The sequence below is a fragment of the Montipora capricornis genome, chromosome 1, assembly GCF_036669925.1.
Source record: "Montipora capricornis isolate CH-2021 chromosome 1, ASM3666992v2, whole genome shotgun sequence".
Taxonomy (NCBI): Eukaryota; Metazoa; Cnidaria; class Anthozoa; order Scleractinia; family Acroporidae; genus Montipora; species Montipora capricornis.
Window position 1 is genome coordinate 30,259,877 of NC_090883.1, and position 17,500 is coordinate 30,277,376.

At 40.9% G+C, this 17,500-nt stretch overlaps 2 protein-coding genes and 1 long non-coding RNA gene across 4 annotated transcripts in view; 2 read left to right on the plus strand and 1 right to left on the minus strand.

The window, feature by feature from the left end:
- Positions 1 to 17,500, minus strand: part of LOC138038315 (striated muscle preferentially expressed protein kinase-like) — a 390,347-nt gene that overhangs the window by 289,466 nt on the left and 83,381 nt on the right. The window lies entirely within an intron of this gene.
- Positions 1,143 to 2,614, plus strand: LOC138038190 (uncharacterized). The gene is made up of 2 exons (XR_011130206.1): positions 1,143 to 1,229; positions 1,805 to 2,614. It is a non-coding gene; the product is annotated as an uncharacterized lncRNA (long non-coding RNA).
- The window catches only part of LOC138038278 (uncharacterized), a 26,010-nt gene continuing 22,881 nt past the window's right edge, over positions 14,372 to 17,500 (plus strand). The window contains exons 1-3 of one of the 2 annotated variants that reach the window (XM_068884072.1): positions 14,372 to 14,656; positions 15,105 to 15,258; positions 16,689 to 17,500. The exon at positions 16,689 to 17,500 is cut by the window's right edge and continues 450 nt beyond it. In XM_068884072.1, the coding sequence (XP_068740173.1) occupies positions 16,714 to 17,500 (787 nt within the window). In that variant the 5' untranslated portion in view covers positions 14,372 to 14,656; positions 15,105 to 15,258; positions 16,689 to 16,713. The remainder of the gene's footprint in view (positions 14,657 to 15,104; positions 15,259 to 16,688) is intronic. The other variant, XM_068884078.1, reaches the window with a different exon arrangement.

Below are 17,500 nucleotides of genomic sequence, written 5' to 3' on the forward strand. Positions count from 1 at the left end.
ATGTATGATCTCGGAGCAAACCACCGGGAGTCGATTTTGAGGAGGGAGGAAAACCGGAGTACCCGGAGGAAAACCTTCGGAGTCAGATTAAGATCGACTGAAACTCAGCCCACATACGACCCGAGGCCAGAGTTGAACCTGGGTCACAGAGGTGGGAGGCACGGTTGATGACCACTAATCGAGTCTCTTCAGATTTATTAGTGATATTCTTGATTCTTCCAAGATCTTAGATTCTATATCTTGATGAAATATAATATTAACCTTGAAGTAATTGGCATTATGGCATTAAAGGTTCCTTGTCAGCTTTCTTCACATCCTTTTTATTTAGCAGGGGACTCGGTGCTGGAAATTGGATAATAAGTGATCCAAATTTATTTTTTCGTTACGTCAGGGCCCAGTTAATTGTTCAAAAGCCGATTAACACTAATGTGGGATTAAATACCAACCATGGTATGAATTTTGCCCTTCAAAAAAGGCTTTAACAATCTAATCTTACGCTGAAGTGTAATTCAAAATTGAAGCCTAAGAATCTTGTGGAAAGATTTTTGATCGGTAAATAAGCTGAAATAAAGTTTCCACTGATCCAGGATTATCTAAATCTAGATTGAAACAACTTTGCCCTGGTTTTCTCTAAGACGTAACTTTAGGATCCCAATTATATGCATTGTTTGTTTGTCTGTCTGTCTGTCTGTCGAGGGTTGTCCAATACCCCGGGTTGTCCAATACACACGAACTGAGTCGCTTGGGGAAAAATTAAAGTACAGGAGAATGTGTATTAGTTTACTGGAAGGTTTTAGCAAAATAACTTGCAAATGTCTTCACAATTGACATTGTGAAACATTGGGGGTGTATTTTTGTTCCAAAGGGCTCCTTCACTTCTGATAAGGGGAATGGATTGTAGTGTTTCCGTAAGTGTTGGTGTCAGGTTCTACCAGTAATAATTAAGGAGAGGCCACATGTGTGATAGGCATTATTTTCTTAAGTGAATCAAAATAATTTAGAATAAGTAACTCAGACTGAGTTTGATTAGCCAGGAGATGAAGTTGACCTTTTTTCCCCCACTTCTTTGAAATTTCATTTAACCTTGATAAAATCACAGAAAAGCATTTAATACCAGTTTGAAGTCATGGATGGCATTCCTTGTGTCAAGATATTTGTATTATTTTTGCCTTTGTTATCAGGTCAAGGAACAAGATACCAGCTGGGCTATGAGAATGGAAAAGGCCAAAGTTAGTTCACAATGAAAAGATACTGTCTTTAGCAACAATGGTCTGTAAACAAGGTGGATTTTTGCCAGGAATATAATCACCTTATAATCACATTACGTTTGGCAGTGTTCACATCCCCAGCCAAGCTGAAATTTGTGAATACTAGTGTGTGGACATCAGTCCCTCCATTGCAGACTCCCACAATAAAGTAACATTTTCTTTGTTTTAGTCCTGTTACAATTGAGACCACAGACGCATTGATTGATTAGCTCATTATTCTCTTTTTCTTAACTATGGTGTTTAAAAAGTAGTCCATATGCATGCTGTTTTTTTCCGATCTCAGGACAGTGCTTCTATTTTTTGTCTTTGGCACACAGTCATGTTGAAAAATGAATGTACCTTGCAAGAATATTCTAGAAAACAATAGTATAGCTCAGTTATGTAGTACTTAACCGCAAGACTTCAGTGTTTTTTTGTTCCCCACATCTGTGGGCTATCTCTTATACAGACTCCAAATGAAGGTTCCTCGGGCGTCCACTGTATGGAGACATTGGAGAGAAAAATCTGTGTTAATTTTCTACTTTTTTTTTCACTAGGTACCTCGAAGAGTTTTTCACTACAGGTCGAATCATGGACAATACGAGGAGGTTAACACGCACCTGAAAATAATAATAATAATGATAATAATTATAATATATGTGATAATGTCCACATACCTGCCAACCCCCACAGTACGAAAATCTGGAGACGTCTAGATAATTTTCGTCCGAAGGTTGCCGATGGTTTCCGACGGCTTTCGAAAATCGCCGAAGATTTCCGATGACTTCTGACGATTGCCGAAGATTTCCCGACGACTTCCAAAGATAACCAAGGGTGTAGAAGGATTTTTGACGACTTCAGAACCGGACTCCCCAACTGTTTTACACCGAAAAAAAATTTAATTTCTATTTAATCGGTTTTTAATAAAATCAGAAAAGTTTCCAATTCATGAATTTTTCAGAAGTAAAGTTTTATGGAAACTATTTGGCATGGTGACTTGCAGCTGTAACCCGCTCAAATTTCAAAAGAACACCCATAAAAGTAGCTTACTTTGTGTGTTTGCAAATGGCTGGACGCCAGCTAGAGGAGTAATCTTCTCCACTTTCTGCAAAGCAAGGTTTTCCACCCCCTCAAAACCCGAGGGAAGGGCGCCTAAGAATTCTTTTTGAAGTGAGTCGAAATCCACGTGGGCCATCTTCGCTTCGACAGATCAGATGTAAACAGTGTGCGAAAACCGCGCCAATTTTCTACTATGTATTGTGCAATATGATTTATTTCTGACCAGTTACGATACTCGTTAAATATATATAAATTTGATTGCTCCCACTGATTTACGTTTTCCAATCAAATAAAAGCACTAAATAAGAGCACTAAATCCACTTTTTGCTTTATTTTCTTTTTATTAAATCGCATAAATAACGAAATTAGTGAACAAAAAATTGGAAAAAAGCCAAGGTAGGTAGTTCCCGGGAGATTTGGTGGCTTAACCGGGAGACCGGGAGATTTGATGAAAAACTTGGAGACTCCCGGGAAAACCGGGAGAGTTGGCAGGTATGTAATGAGTATAATAATTAATTACTTTTATTGCTAGTGGTGTAACGATTAATCGAATTCTCGATTAATCGCGATTATGACCTTTCGGTTCAATTCACGAATCTTTGATTCCAGGTTTCGATTTTTTGCGTATCTTTCCCATTCTGCCCTCAGTCAGTTAATCAGAATCCAGAACTCTTACACGTTTGCAGTTCGTGCAATCATTCGTGCACCATTTTGTGTTGCTTAGTAAAACTGTTGCCCTTCTACCACCCCTTGACAATTTCCAAATAAGGCAAACCATGTACCAGACGCTCATTGTCACGTTCTTAAACATGGCGACGAATGACCAAGCGATTGTGAATCCACCTGCATTTTTTAGATCCGCTGTGTGGAAATATTATGGTTTTTCGGCTAAAGACGGTACAACACTGAACAGGCAAGTCTAAAACTACCTGCAAAATTTGCTCAGCAACTTTCAAGTATTGTGCCGGCTCAACTTCACGCATGAGCGCTCTCTTAGAACGTCAACACAGCATTGATGGAAAGTCAGAAGTGTTGGGACTCAAAGACGGTAAAAGCTTCACCGGGTACGAAAAACACGACTGGAACACGACATTTAACAAGTCAGGATGTTATGAAGAATAAGTTGCCGCGGTCAGGAAACAGGGCAACGACGATAACGAAGTCTATCGGAGTAATGAGGCCCTATTCAGTTGGGTATCATGTTGTAAGAATTAAAAAACATTAGGAGCGCCTCAGTAGATGGGCTCCTGAAAACAATATAAAATGCAACGACATTCGTACATACACACTTAATTGACCGCTCCCCATAGGGGCTTTTCAGGGCCAATGAAACACAACGAAACGACAGAACAGAACAACAACTGTTAAGAATCCCAACTGGTCAGCTCGGGAGTTGAACCAGGGATTACCAGGATGAAATTCAACGAGTGGTCAGAGCGGGTCTTGGACCCGGGATCTCCGGATCTCAAGGCAAGCCCCCTAACCACTGGGCCGCACTGCCTGAAATAAGGCGTTTTATGGTTTACAGAAAATTGTACTGGATAACTTTCCCCGAAACTTTTTTATTTGAAGTGCCATCGGGAACAATACGTGCATGCAAAAAATCAAGATATGTCACCGAACAAAATTTCGAGATATTGAGAATTTATTTCCCCAGGTTTTAATTTCGGTTCGCGCGGTTTTACGCCTATTTTCACTTCCGGTGTGCTACGCGTGCTAGTTTTTATAGAAATTTGATTCATTCGGCTGACGCGAATGTTTCTTAGTTATGGCGTGTGTTGGTTACGCGCGCGCGTGCACTTAAACCCTTTCGTCCCTCCTTAGGCGGCTAAATACGAGATACAAAAACCCTCAACGTGGCGCGTCAACATTGTTTCGTTGCAAGTTTGGGTCGATGTTCCCCGTTTTTCACCTAGCATGATCTTCTTGTCGCGCAATAAAAATATGGGTCCGGGTTGAAGAAAGTTGTTGCGAAAAGTAGATCGCGGGTCTACTCTGAGCAACAAATTTTGGCTTTGTTGCTCGTTTTTCATCAAGCTCACAACTTGTCGTGCAACAAATGTGCTCGTGTACTAGACAAAAAACCAATCAACCCGCAACAAAAAACGCGAAACATCGACCAAAACTTGCAACGAAACAATGTTGCGCGACAAGTTGAAGGTTTTAGTAACATGGCTTCAATACAGCAATCATTTTATTTGCTCAATGCTTCCGCTATCTCTACTATTTTTCCTCATAACTGAACAAAGTAATGATGTAAAGAACTCCGGAATTGACAGCATTTTCTTTGTTATCGAAAGAACCTCGAAAGAACCCAGTTAAATGCAGCGCATGCGTAGTAAGTTAAAAATTACGATTGAATGCGGAATAGCTTTCTCGGAAATACACCTATTTCTCGAGAACCACTCGTTAAGATGTAGCGAAATTTGGCACGAAAATACTTTAGGAAATAAGTAACTGGAGTATTGAGAATAAATTGAACTTTTAACGGAGGAAATTCTAAATATTCCAGTGAACCTTCAACAAGGGATAATTACATTCTCGTTCCCAGAGCTGCGATCCTCTTGGCCAGCACCTCGGATCGAGAGCTCTGGTATGGCAAACCAATTGTAGCAATATTCAACAAATGGATATTTCAGTTCAAAGAGTTCATGTTAGTTTAATTCAACGCATAAATCTTTGTTCAACACACTTATTTTTTCGTTCAACGTGCGATTTTGCATTCAACACCTTTTGCATTCAATACACTTTGGTACCCTTCAATGCGATTGCCTGGGTTCAACCTTTTTTTTTTTTCTCATTAAAGAGCAAATTCTGCGTTCAACACTTTTTATTTTCGTTCAACGCGATTTATTTTCGTTCAACGATTAATTGCACGCTCTGCCGACTGAGCTATGAAGCCACTCAGTTGGGAGCAGGTCCATTTGTGGGGCTCATTTGTTCCGGTGAAGGATTCGATGAATGTAATGAGTTATATTTGAAAAAAAAAAAAAATGAATGAAGGGGGTAGTTTCTAAAGAAACTGTGGTGCTGCGTCGGTGGGGAAGTAGTATACAAACATTTGGTTTTATCAACGGAGTTGATAATATAAATTGGCCACCGTACAGATATTCTAAAAGCTGACGTTTCGAACGTTAGCTCTAAGTCTAAAAATAGATAGTAAATGGGCTCCTGGTCTGTAAAATACCGTGACATAGGCTTAGTATGGGAGTTGTTCGGTCCTAGTCATGGATTCCTGCTTAAATTTTCCAGATAAGTGCCAGGATCACTTCTCTCTAATGTCTAAAGATTTTTCTGCTTGTAAAACATATTGAGTTTACAAAACGAGGGTGGTCCACAGGGGTAGTCCATGGACCGGGTCCATGAAGGGGTCCATGGACCAGGTCCACAGGGGTGGTCCATGGACCTGGGGTCCATGTTTTGTATACGTCCACCGTTTGGTGAACACTAGATAGCAAAAAATGTGAACAAAACATGGTTGGTGGAAGGAAAAGGACAAAAGCTAAGATAAAAGCAATGCAGTAGAGGAAAGGTGGAAACTTACATGAGTAGTACTCCAGTAGGGCGAGCAACTTAAGAACTAGCTGAATAAAACTACAAACACCGTGAGATGCAACCAGAAACACTGCAAACGAGAGCACGAGGTTTCAATGGAGTGGGCACTGGGAAAGAACTGTAACATCTGCGGGCCATGGTTCCTCGTAGACAAAAATGGTACAAGATCATTGCATCGTGACACGAATCATCGAAACTTTCGCCATCAATATCACAGTCGGTTTTTCAAGAGGGTCGTACAGGGGTATTTTCGTAATGCGTGATTACCTGATTTTATTTTCCGTGAAACGTGAATGTAATAAATTATTCTTCGTGATCCGTGACCTGAACGTCTTGCGTGATTCGTGAAGAACTTGAATTATTAACCGATATTCGTGATTTTACTACTCTATTATGCGTGATTTTTGAGATGCAAAAGACAGAAAACGTCAAATGTGACAAGACGTCACATAATATATCGTAAAGTAATCCATTGTGCAAATTCACGTGCTTTGCATGCCTATCATGGATCGGATGTCGACTCCTATTGTCTACCCTGTCACGGGAGGTCAAAGGACCGTGATTCGCAACATCGAAACTTCCGAGACATGGCAGGGACAAGTACGTCTAGTACGATGAGGTCGATGAGGGTCGAGTGTATTATATTTTACGTGGACCCGAAGTCTGTGGGCTCGCTTAATTTGCTTGAGAAGGAACGAGTTCGCTTTCCGATTACAGACGAACATTCATCTTTGGCAGTGTTTACTAAAAAGTTCGCGGAATTTGCCGGAATAAAGGCAGAGGCTGAGAAACGTGGCCTCGGCTCCTGTGTTGAACTTAAATTGTGTCGTCTTGAAAAGGGAAAAGATGGCAGTAAGGCCTTTGCGATAAATACACAAGAGCAATGGGACGAGGAGAGACCACTCCACCAGGAGCCCATCACCCGGAGCGTGCAACTTACCTATTTTCGTGCAACGGCGTTTTCACAAGTAAGGTTATTTTTAGATACGCCTTTCCCGCGAATTAGTTTTCAAAAGCCAATCAGAAGCGGTGCATAATTAATAACAGTTTATTATTAATTATGCACCGCTTCTGACTGGCTTTTGAAAACTAATTCGCGGGAAAGGCGTATCTAAAAATAACTTACTTGTGAAAAAGCCGTTTTACAGACGCTGTATGGAAGTTGCACGCTCCGGGTGATGGGCTCCTGACTCCACTCGTAAAAGCTAAACTCTGAGATTTAAGGAGGCTCGAAATAGTTTCTCCGTTTTTCAATCAAATAAACATATTCTGTCCTTAGATACAGTTAGGGTAATCATATTAAGGCGAAATCTGGCCAGGGTAATAAGTACCCATCGTAGATTTCTCACATTATATTTTCCTCCAAAATAACGTTACCATGGCAACGATATTAGGCATTTCTTTGAGCCTTAAAACCAACTTATGTTGCCTTTTTTTAAGAAACGGGACGGTGAAATTTTCCCATTTAGTGTTACCAGATAATGTTAGAAATACTCTCTAAAATATTTAAAATTCCACAAAATCTGTAGGTCAGTTTTTCAGAAAAATAAGTTTTTTTGAAATGTGCCTCTACTTTTTTTTTAATTTGAAAGACAAATTCACCGTCGGGAAGCAGAGATATAAACGAGTAAAGTTGCAAAATCAGGAAAAATGAGGGGGTAACAAGATCGGCATTTACGCATGCGTCACCCGCTCATTCGAGTGCACGCGCGAGTTGAGCTGAAGGTCAACACAAACGGATTTAAATGACCATTAACCCGTTTGTGTAGAATTTCGTAGTTTTCATGAATAGGAGATGTCTATTTATATTCATGTCTATAGGAATTAGAAGAAAGGAGAGCGAAATTAGCGGTATTTGCTTATTTCTTGTGACCCATTTGAATCACGAGCTGACACGAGCAGCTTGCGAATTGCGTGTGTGGGTACGCGCGCGCGCTCAGCTGAAAACCCTTTCGAGCCTCCTTAAAGGCTAAAACACGTGGGTGGAAAGCGTGAGTCAGGCTTGTCAACCCCTATGATATTTCAATGCGAAGCGGACGAATGGTCAGAGTCGTCCAACGAGAGTGATTTAGGTAGGTGATTTACGATATGCAGCCTTTACTTAGCCTTTCACGATTTTGCTTTTTCCAAACACTCTTTCTTGCCTAAGAGAAGGTTATTAAGAGTAGAATCTTACTTGTTTATTTCCGTGATTCGGGAAAAAGAAATTTTGATATCCGTGATCCGTGATTCGTTGTTTTTTCTGTTCGTGAACCGTGCGACAGACCCCCCTGTGCGACCCTCTTTCAAGTAACGTCAGCCTCGGATTATGATCTCTCCCTGAAAGACCTGAAAATGCCATCAAACCGCTCAACCTGCGAGAAAGGAATGAAAAAAAAATTAACTTCCGCAGTATTGAAGCAATCAAAGACCGCGAGGCGGAACTTTCATATGCGGGGAAGGTAAAATGGACTAGCGTCCAGTCTAGGTGTTGAGTTTAATATATATCAGTTTCTCTGTGGAACAAATTTTCTTTTCAACATTTCCTTAATCTGACGGAGATCCTTTCTTGAGCCTTCCAGTTGGCCTTGGGGGGATCACAATCTGGCCACTGGAGTCCGAGAGACTTGTGGGAGCCTCCACACTTGGTTCACGTGACAGAAATCTTGTTTGGATGGTAAGCGATCCCGTAAGAACCAAGACCCTCATGATCCCTTTGTTTGTACGAAAACGCTTGCTACGAAAACAAACAACCATCCTGTAAAAGCAGGGGCACCCTACGATGGGGTTGGCCAAAATGTCTGTTTTGCAGTGGAAATAAAGCTGGCTGCTAAGTTATTAAGACGAAATCCGATAGAAAATCGAGCAATTTCAGTTTTTAGTGGACAAAATCTTGTACCAGAATAATTTTAAGTATTTTACAGTCCTTTTTACATTTCCTGAAAGCTAAAGATAGAACTATTTGCCTGAAATAACACCGAAAACAATTTCCCATGGGAACGAGAAAAACTATCTTTCAACTTTCAGAGAAATTGTGCAAACACAGGTAAAATTTCATCCTCGGTTTCATTTCACCAGTACTTTCAAGTGTTTCTTACGAAGTTCAACAGTTGTTTTGACGTTTGGTGTTGCTAGAAATGATTTTTTTTGACAAGATATTTAAAACAGTCGTACAGAAGTTTGCAATACGATGTTTATAATCTAGGTACAAGGTTTTTGTCCACTTGTTACTCGAACTTCTGGTGGATTCCGTCTTAATTTTCATACTCTTTTGCTGGGAAACTTGAAATATCGTTAGCACTTCAATCCGTGCTTGCTGGATGAGAAAAGAAGCTGAGGAGGACTGGAGGAGAACTCGTTCACGAAAAGCTTACCGCTGGCTCAACTTACCGCATGTTGAAAAGCAAAAAACCCGTTTCGACCGCTTTGACGAGCGGTTTAGATTCACGAAGTTCTTTACTGGCTGGGAAATAGTGACACGAGGTCGGTTCGCTGGGAGTTTCTCTCACTATCTAGCTGCATGGGAGCTGGAATTTTGCTCATAATCATCCTGGGGGTGCGGAACACTTTTTTCTTATAGCAAAATTAAAAAACTCCTTAGCGTTTTCATGTAAATTTTTGACCTATTATTATGCATCTTGAAAATAATTTTCGTTCGGTGCACCTGTAAAAAGTCGACGAGTGAAATGTGGAAGAGGTATTCTGTCTCAAAGAGGAAATGACATGGGGCGGTTCTTTAGCTAAGCTCAAGTTCGAAAGGTAGAAACTACAATTCATTGGATAAATGACAATCTGGAGGGTGGCTTATCCAACGTGGAGTGACCGATAAATCTCGTGGATAGCGTTGTCAACGTTTTAAAAAATTAAGGCAACTTAAATAAGTGATATGTGTTATTTGAAATTGTTGTTTTGTTACTTATCAGACGTCACAACAGCAACAATGTTAACAATCTGAAGTTGTACAGGAACACATCTACTAAGGAGCCTACAACTTCATTGCGCTTGTGGAATGTCACTTTTTACAGACGGAGTGGTTATATTTAGATTGATTTTTCCCGCAAAACCAAACCTTTCCAGCCAATCACAATTCTTGTATGAGAATTTGTTACCCGTGTGATTTAGAACTGTCACTCGACTCGTGCAAACCAAATTGTATTTAAAGGTGCTGTGTCATTGCAATGCAGTTATTGTTGTGTACGCGTGCGATTGAGAACGCGTACGCGTGCGATTGAGAACAGTCACTCGTGCAAGGCAAATCGTATTTAAAGGTGCTGTGTCATTCCAATGCAGTTATTGTTGTGTACGCGTGCGATTGAGAACGCGTACGCGTGCGATTGAGAACAGTCACTCGTGCAAGCCAAATCGTATTTAAAGGTGCTGTGTCATGGCAATGCAGCTATTTTTGTGTGGCTACCAATAACTCACCCCTACTCGCTATGTGACTTAACGTTAACACAGAAATTACTTTTAAACAACATATCTCAAAGATTCGTAACAAAAAAACACGTGTGTCGAACATACATAATTTAAGTTACAAACAACACAGATAAACTTCGAAAAACTGTTAAGCTGAACAGTTTTCAAAAATGAAGCCCAATTGCAATCCATTTTAATCTTCTTCGCAAATGACCCGGCCTGGGAAAGTAAAAGTGAATGGGAGGTGGGGGGGGGGGGGGGGGGTGATAAGCGGGTTTGTAATTTGTAATTAAGGGGAGCTACCACAAGTTGAGAGTCGAAACTAACATGTTGGGAATCCATAATTTCATCAATTGATAACTAATTCATTCATTTATTTACTTTTTTTTTTTTCTTGTTTGGCAAAGAAAGAAATTAACATTATCAATAAACCCGCTTTCAGTGTGCGTCAGCGCGTAATCGTTAATTCTGCTGACTCTTAACATGCGTAGCTGGAGGGATATTCTATCGCAGGATTATTTAAACACTCGCGAGCACGACGGCCTTGGCCGCGTGTAGGCCGCGACTGGCATGAGGACTACTAGTCTTGGATTTCCACTTGCCGCCAAAACACAACGATGCGACTATCGACTAACTTCCGTGTGTTTAAATAATCCTGCAATAAAGTATCCCGCCAGCTACGCAGCCTACTTTTATGTCGGGAAAAATGTGCAGAAAGACGTCGAGTGGTGAGAGCACTCACCTCCCACCAATGTGACCCGGGTTCGATTCCCATATCTGGTGTCATATGTGGGTTGAGTTTGTCGGTTCTGTACTCTGCACCGAGAGGTTTTTCTCCGGGTACTCCGGTTTTCCCCTCTCAGCAAAAAAACAATATGATTTGATATGTGTTAATTTGATTTGATTTAATTTGAGCCCTGGCCAAACCAGAACGATCGAGAGCTGATGAGAGCTGAAACTCTTGAGAGCTCATGAGAGTCGACGAGAGTGGTCGAGAGTTGGCCAAACGAAAGCGAGAGTTGAGGAGAGTTTGTCCAGAGTTTCACGTGCAAACAAAGGAGAGAGTCTGGGAAAAACCCTTTCTGACGAAAATGTGGTGACTAGCCAGCCGGTATATTCAGCTTTGGCGTTTTCCTTGGTCCCCGAATCCGACGCTATATCATTTTCCCCTTTTTATCTGAGCCCGCTGGGAGAAAAAAATAAATGCATACGGTGTGGGGTCCCCCAGGGCTCAATACTTGGACCCTTATTATTCTTATTATACATCAAGGACTTGCCTAACTGTAACCTGTTGTCTGATGTAAGAATGTATGCCGACGATACTAACCTTCAGTTATGCATCAAAAGATCCTGATGAGTTGTTCTCATCCCTGACACGTGACTTAGGCAACCTTAAACAATGGCTTGATTCTAATCGCCAGTCTCAAAGCCAAATGCTTGCTCATTGGGATTCGGCACAAATTAAATCTCGCTACTATTTAGTAACCCGTATTGCCTTGATGGCCATTCAATGGAAAGAGTTGACTCATATAAATGTCTTGGATGGTATACAGGTGAATCAAACGCTATCTTGGGGTCCCCATATCTCTGCGGTTAATCGAAAGGTCTCAAAAGGTTGCTTGTAGCTCTAAGAAAACTTAAGCCACTATGCCTCCAAACAGTGCTCATAACAATCTACAAATATCTCATTTTACCACATCTTGATTATTGTAGGGCTGCCTAGGGTGGCATCGGTACTGGCTTAAGTAATAAACTCGAAAAATTACAAAACAGAGCTGCTCGCATAATAGCCGGTGCTGACTGGGATGTAAGATCTTCTCACATTGTTTCGGAACTAAACTGGACGAGACTCGCTGACAGACGTTCCAAGCAAATGAAAACCCATATGTTCAAAGAAGTGAACGATCTACTGCCTGAGTATATATATATATATATTCGCAAGATTCGTGAATACTAATTAATACTATCCATCGATGCAATCTTCGTGACTCAGAGCTAAATCTGTTCATCCCATGAACGAACTCAGAGGCTCTTAAAAAGAGTTTCCGTAACAGGGGTGCCATTAATTAGAACAGTCTGGCTAGCGAAGCAAAGCGGACCACTAGTTTGAATAATTTTCTTGCATTAATTAATTAATTATTTATTTATTTATTTAATCGTTATAATGTTAAATCTGACAATAGATTAAGTTATGCTGTAAGACTTTTTAAGTAAATTAAAGTTGTAAGTAAATTACATTTTTAGCATTTAGGTAAATTAGATTTTTAATTATAGTCTGTTATTCTACAACTTTTATTACTAATCGGAGTTGTAAAACCCGGCTCCATGGGAGAACACTTATTAGTCAAATGGACTCCGTGATGAAATGAAGTTTTGATTTGATTTGATTTTGAACTGCTGACCGCAAAACTCTCCCCCAAACTCTCGTGCGCGGCCAAACGAGACAAAACTCTTGCCAACTCTCATGAAAAATTTGAGCAGGTTTCAAATTCATTGAGAGCTCTCGAGAGCCGATGTGAGTGGCCGAGAGTGGATGAGAATTCCTGGAAAACCGAGAGCGACAGTTTCAACTCTCGTCAACTCTCGCTTTCGTTTGGCCAGGGCTTTAGATTTAAAGGGACACTTCGTGATGGATGTCAAAATTGGGCGTGCATTTAACAAGGGTCTTTAATGGACATAAGTGCTTTTCTTAGACCTTCCCTCCTCCCAAAGGTACGGCTACACGTACGCTAATGTAGAGTTTGAAGATAAATTTGGAAATGCTTCCCAGCCTGGCAAGACTGTGCTCTTACGATACGAAATTTGGAAAAAATTGTAAAATAATGACGAGTTTACCGAAATGACGTTAAGGAGATGGCGGAGCTTAGCCATTGGTGGACCCAGAGCAAAACGCTGCCAAAGCAGACCACGAAGCCATCCAAAGGTTGCTGCCGATTTTCCCGCCACACAACAAGAAGCTTCTCGTATGTCTTGGCAATTTCCTACCAGAGGGCCGTCATTCCTAAGGAATTTACTTTTGCCACTTGATTGCTTTAGATACCACAGGCAGCCCTAGCTATGAAAAATTAAAATGATAATGGCTAATTGAACGGTCAAAGAATCAAACAAAAAAAAGTAAGCTGACACACCATAACAGCAACCCGACGTGCGGCCAACACATCACGCATGTATTTTCTCAAGCTATTGTAGTTTAGAAAACATATCTGGGTTTCAGGCTTTGTCGCTCAGCAACTGAAAAAAGGAAACGAGACTGAGGCACAACTATGGCAAGGCAATAGGTCACTTTCGATCTATTCAAATTCAGCCCTAAACAAAAGACATCATTTCGAAAGTCTGTGCATAAGAGTCAGAAAGCCATCAGGCCTGAGCTTATCCCGGTTTTCATGGCATGAAGCGACTAGGAGTATTTCTACTCCCCCTTGATGGGATGCCAGTCCATCGCAGAGTTACCCCCTAGCTTTAATTTCGCCGGTACCATTTATACCCCTGGGTGGAGAGAGCCTAAGAACACAACGCGGCCAGGACCCGAACTCGGACCACTCGCTCCGGAGTCGAGCACACTAACCATGAGGCCACCGCGCCTCCCTCACATTCTCCGCATGGAAAACTTTTATTAGTAGACAATTAGTCGCACGTGCTTTTCATTTTAAAGTTACTGGTAGCTGTTATTATGGTCCATCATTTCGAGGCTCTGGGGAATAAATATAAGGATTTGTAGAAGTTTATTCCCCAGAGCCTCGAGGTGATCTTTTTGTTTAGGATTGCATTTTAATATATCGAAAGTAGGCTATTGTAGCCATATTTAATACGAGTTTCAATTTCAATCATAATGCAATTTGATAATCGGTCAGCAGAAAATATGGTGTGTGGAATATAGGCTATGGACTACGGACCGAGGACTTTGTATAAAACACAGACAATTAAAGGTCTAATTGAAAATTGCTGTAATTGGCTGTTGCCATACACAACCCAGGGTCCTGATGGGCTAAGTGGGCCGGGCAGCTCTGGGGATGAGAATGAAATACTTCTCGTTCCCAGAGCCCAGCCGCCAACATCAGTCAAGTAATCAAGTCACAAGTCAACCGAGAAGCTACCGAGAAGCTCAGAAGTGGTACTGGAGGCACCGGGGTTGAGTGTACGTGTAGCTGATTTACAGCAGATTGGAACAGGAACGCAAGGGAACGAAAAAAAGAGCGCATTTTGAAATTTGAGGGAGGTCATAATTCTGCAGGATTATTGTAATTTAATGCGATCTTCAGATGCAAAGCACATCGCTCTCAGCTCCATCGTACGGCTCATTGGTTCTGGAGTCACCTTTCCACTACTGCAACGAGAAGTGTGTTTATCCCTTGGCAACGCTGATGAAAACCTAGCAGGGTTTGTTAAGGCTACCCTAGAAGGTATATTTAGCTGCTTTGATTTTCGTTGTGGCAACGGTTTTTGGAAATGGTGTCCCTCAAGTATCTTCCGGTTTTTGTGTCACCAATTAGTGCTCTGCTCAAGAGATTCTCGACACATTAATAAAGTTCATCATCATCATATGATGATTTCTCTTGAGACGCGATAGACCCAGGGAGGATTTGTAAAGGAGTTGTCATTTTACCAAGAAAAGCGATGGATAACTCATCCTTCCGTTGTCAAATGTATTGCTTGTGATAATTTGAAAATCAAGAGCTGTTTACCAACATATTTTTCTTGCATTTTTCCTTCGGGTACGAGCATTTTCAACCAGGCGGATGTACATAAGAACTTGTTTGCTTCTTGAGCAGTGGCAATTATGTAAAGTTATTTAAAACTTACTTGACATTTCCTCCTGCTAAAATGTTCCTCTACCGATCTATTTTATAGTGATAAAGTCTCTCAGAGAAAGATCAAGCGAGAGCTCATCAAAGTTTCTCTCACTATACTATGCTTCATTCAGATTTGTGAGACTGTGAGAAGTTTCATGTACTTGGTATTAGAAGAAGTTGAACATCACAGATGAAGCGAAGCAACTACAAAGGTACACGCTAATGTATCCTTCTGATTTCTAATACATATAGTACTTTATCGAGACCTAATTATCATTGGCCCTTATTTTTATATATACTTGGGGTGTGTTGCAAGCGTTCAGCAGTGTAGCAGCTCTCGTAACCTGCTATTGTTTGGTATTGCAAGCAGCTTCTATTGCTTTTAAGTCTAACTCATTGTTTCAATTGTTTTAGTCTTTTGTTTTTGGCTTGGGTAGCAAGCCAATCGCTTATACGTTATGAGAGTACATCACCCCAAGGGTTACATGTCTACAGATGGCCCTAATTTTCATTTTATGTTATTTCATTATGATAAGTCTTGAGATTCCTTTAAATTTATCCTGGCACAGCTACATGTAACTGGGACCTTTGCAATGAAGTACAAGTATGAGTGCAGGTCTGCCAGTGAGCGTGCACACAAACCCATCAAAAAGTATATGCAGTGTGTAGCATGATCACTCAGTGGGTTGGTCAGGCCATTTAAGCTTAGCATAGCTAGACTTTAATTTCTGGTGCATCTTTGATTGATCTCTTTAGTTTAGCACAAACAAGTCAGAGCATCTAAATGCCTACACATAACTGCCTGCTCTCCTCAGGGGCTTTTCTGGGTCAATGAAATATTGAACAATTACAACACTCGTTTTAGAATCCCAACTGGCAGGAGAAGAACCAGTTGGCTATTTACAAGGGCAGCTGCAAAACTGAACAGGGACTACCCAAAAACTACTTCAGTCAGTGGTCAGAGTGAGGCTGGAGACAGAAACTCTGGATTACAAGTCTGACCCAAAAACAACTCATCATTTAGCCTCCCCTTGCAAAAACCACTCTGCCACTTTCACATGCTGTGCTAGTTGTACAACCTGTATATGTTTATCATTTTAAAGTTACTGATTGGGTCCAGGGCACTACAGTAAGAGTCCTTGCACCTGCGTGCTAGGTCAAGATATTTGATAAGCACATGTAATTTTGAAATAAAAAGAAACGTGTTTACTGTTTTACTGGCACTTGCTGGTTTGGTAAGAGATACCGACTCCTACATTTTTTTATGTATTGTCAGTTGGACGTTCTGTGCTCATTAAGGACAGTGCCAACTTGCTAGTTTGGTTAGTTGGACTCTCTGTGGTCATTAAAACCAAGTCTAAACTGTTGGTCAGAGTTTTATTTTTCACCATAAACCTCCATGTTTGGATAGTGACAAAGAGTTGTGATGAAATTGTTTTTATTCCATTTTTGCTTGTACAGTCTAGAAAGTAAATATTAGGCAAATTTGTGCAGACATAACTTGTCCATTGCCCATGCCCCACTAGGCACCGGCTTCCTAAACTTTGCGAAAATTACCCTAATTTATATCAGGATGAGCATTTGGCTATAAAATGTGATAATCGCTGTTAATACTTAGTGTTTATATTGTAAACCATTTCAGTTGTCTGTCAATTGGAATTGGAATCATGGCACAAGGAGGAGTATCTGTAGAGGCAGAGGAGATTTTTGTCCAAAGCAAGGAAGCACTGGACATTACTCTTTTAGGGAGTGAATGGAATTCATCGGCTGGGGGGTTGTCAACATTAAACAGAGAGTTTGCAATTCATCTGTCACAACAGCCGCATATCAGAGTTTCTGTGTTGGTCCCAGAGGGTGCTTGCAAAGATGAAGACAAAAAGGCAGCCCAAAATTTTGGGATCAATGTTCTTGATGCAGGTCAACAACCAGGCTTCAGTGAACCTCTTGACTGGTTGTGCTTTCCACCTCAAGATCACAGAATAGATGTTGTTGTTGGCCATGGTGTGAAACTTGGCCGGCAAGTTAACGTCATAAAACGTTCTCCACAATTTCAAAATTGTAAGTGGGTGCATGTGGTGCATACTGCTCCAGAAGACCTCAGCAAATATAAGGGTTATGATAATCCTACTTCAAGAGGTGAACAGAAGCACTGGGATGAGGTTGGTCTTTGCAAGTATGCTGACCTTGTTGTTCCAGTGGGACCAAGACTTAAAAAGGCTTATTCTTCTTATTTGCACGGGTGTAAGAAGGTTGAGGATATTTTTGAAATAGTGCCGGGTCTATTTCATAGGGAATTTGGGGATTTAGTGCAACAGGCCAAAGTTGAGAGTGATGATGATTTCAAGGTATTGTTGTGTGGGCATGGAGATGATGAGGACTTTGAGCTGAAGGGATATGACATTGCTGTTAAGGCATTTGCTGATCTACGCCTGAAAGGAAAACGTTATTATCTTC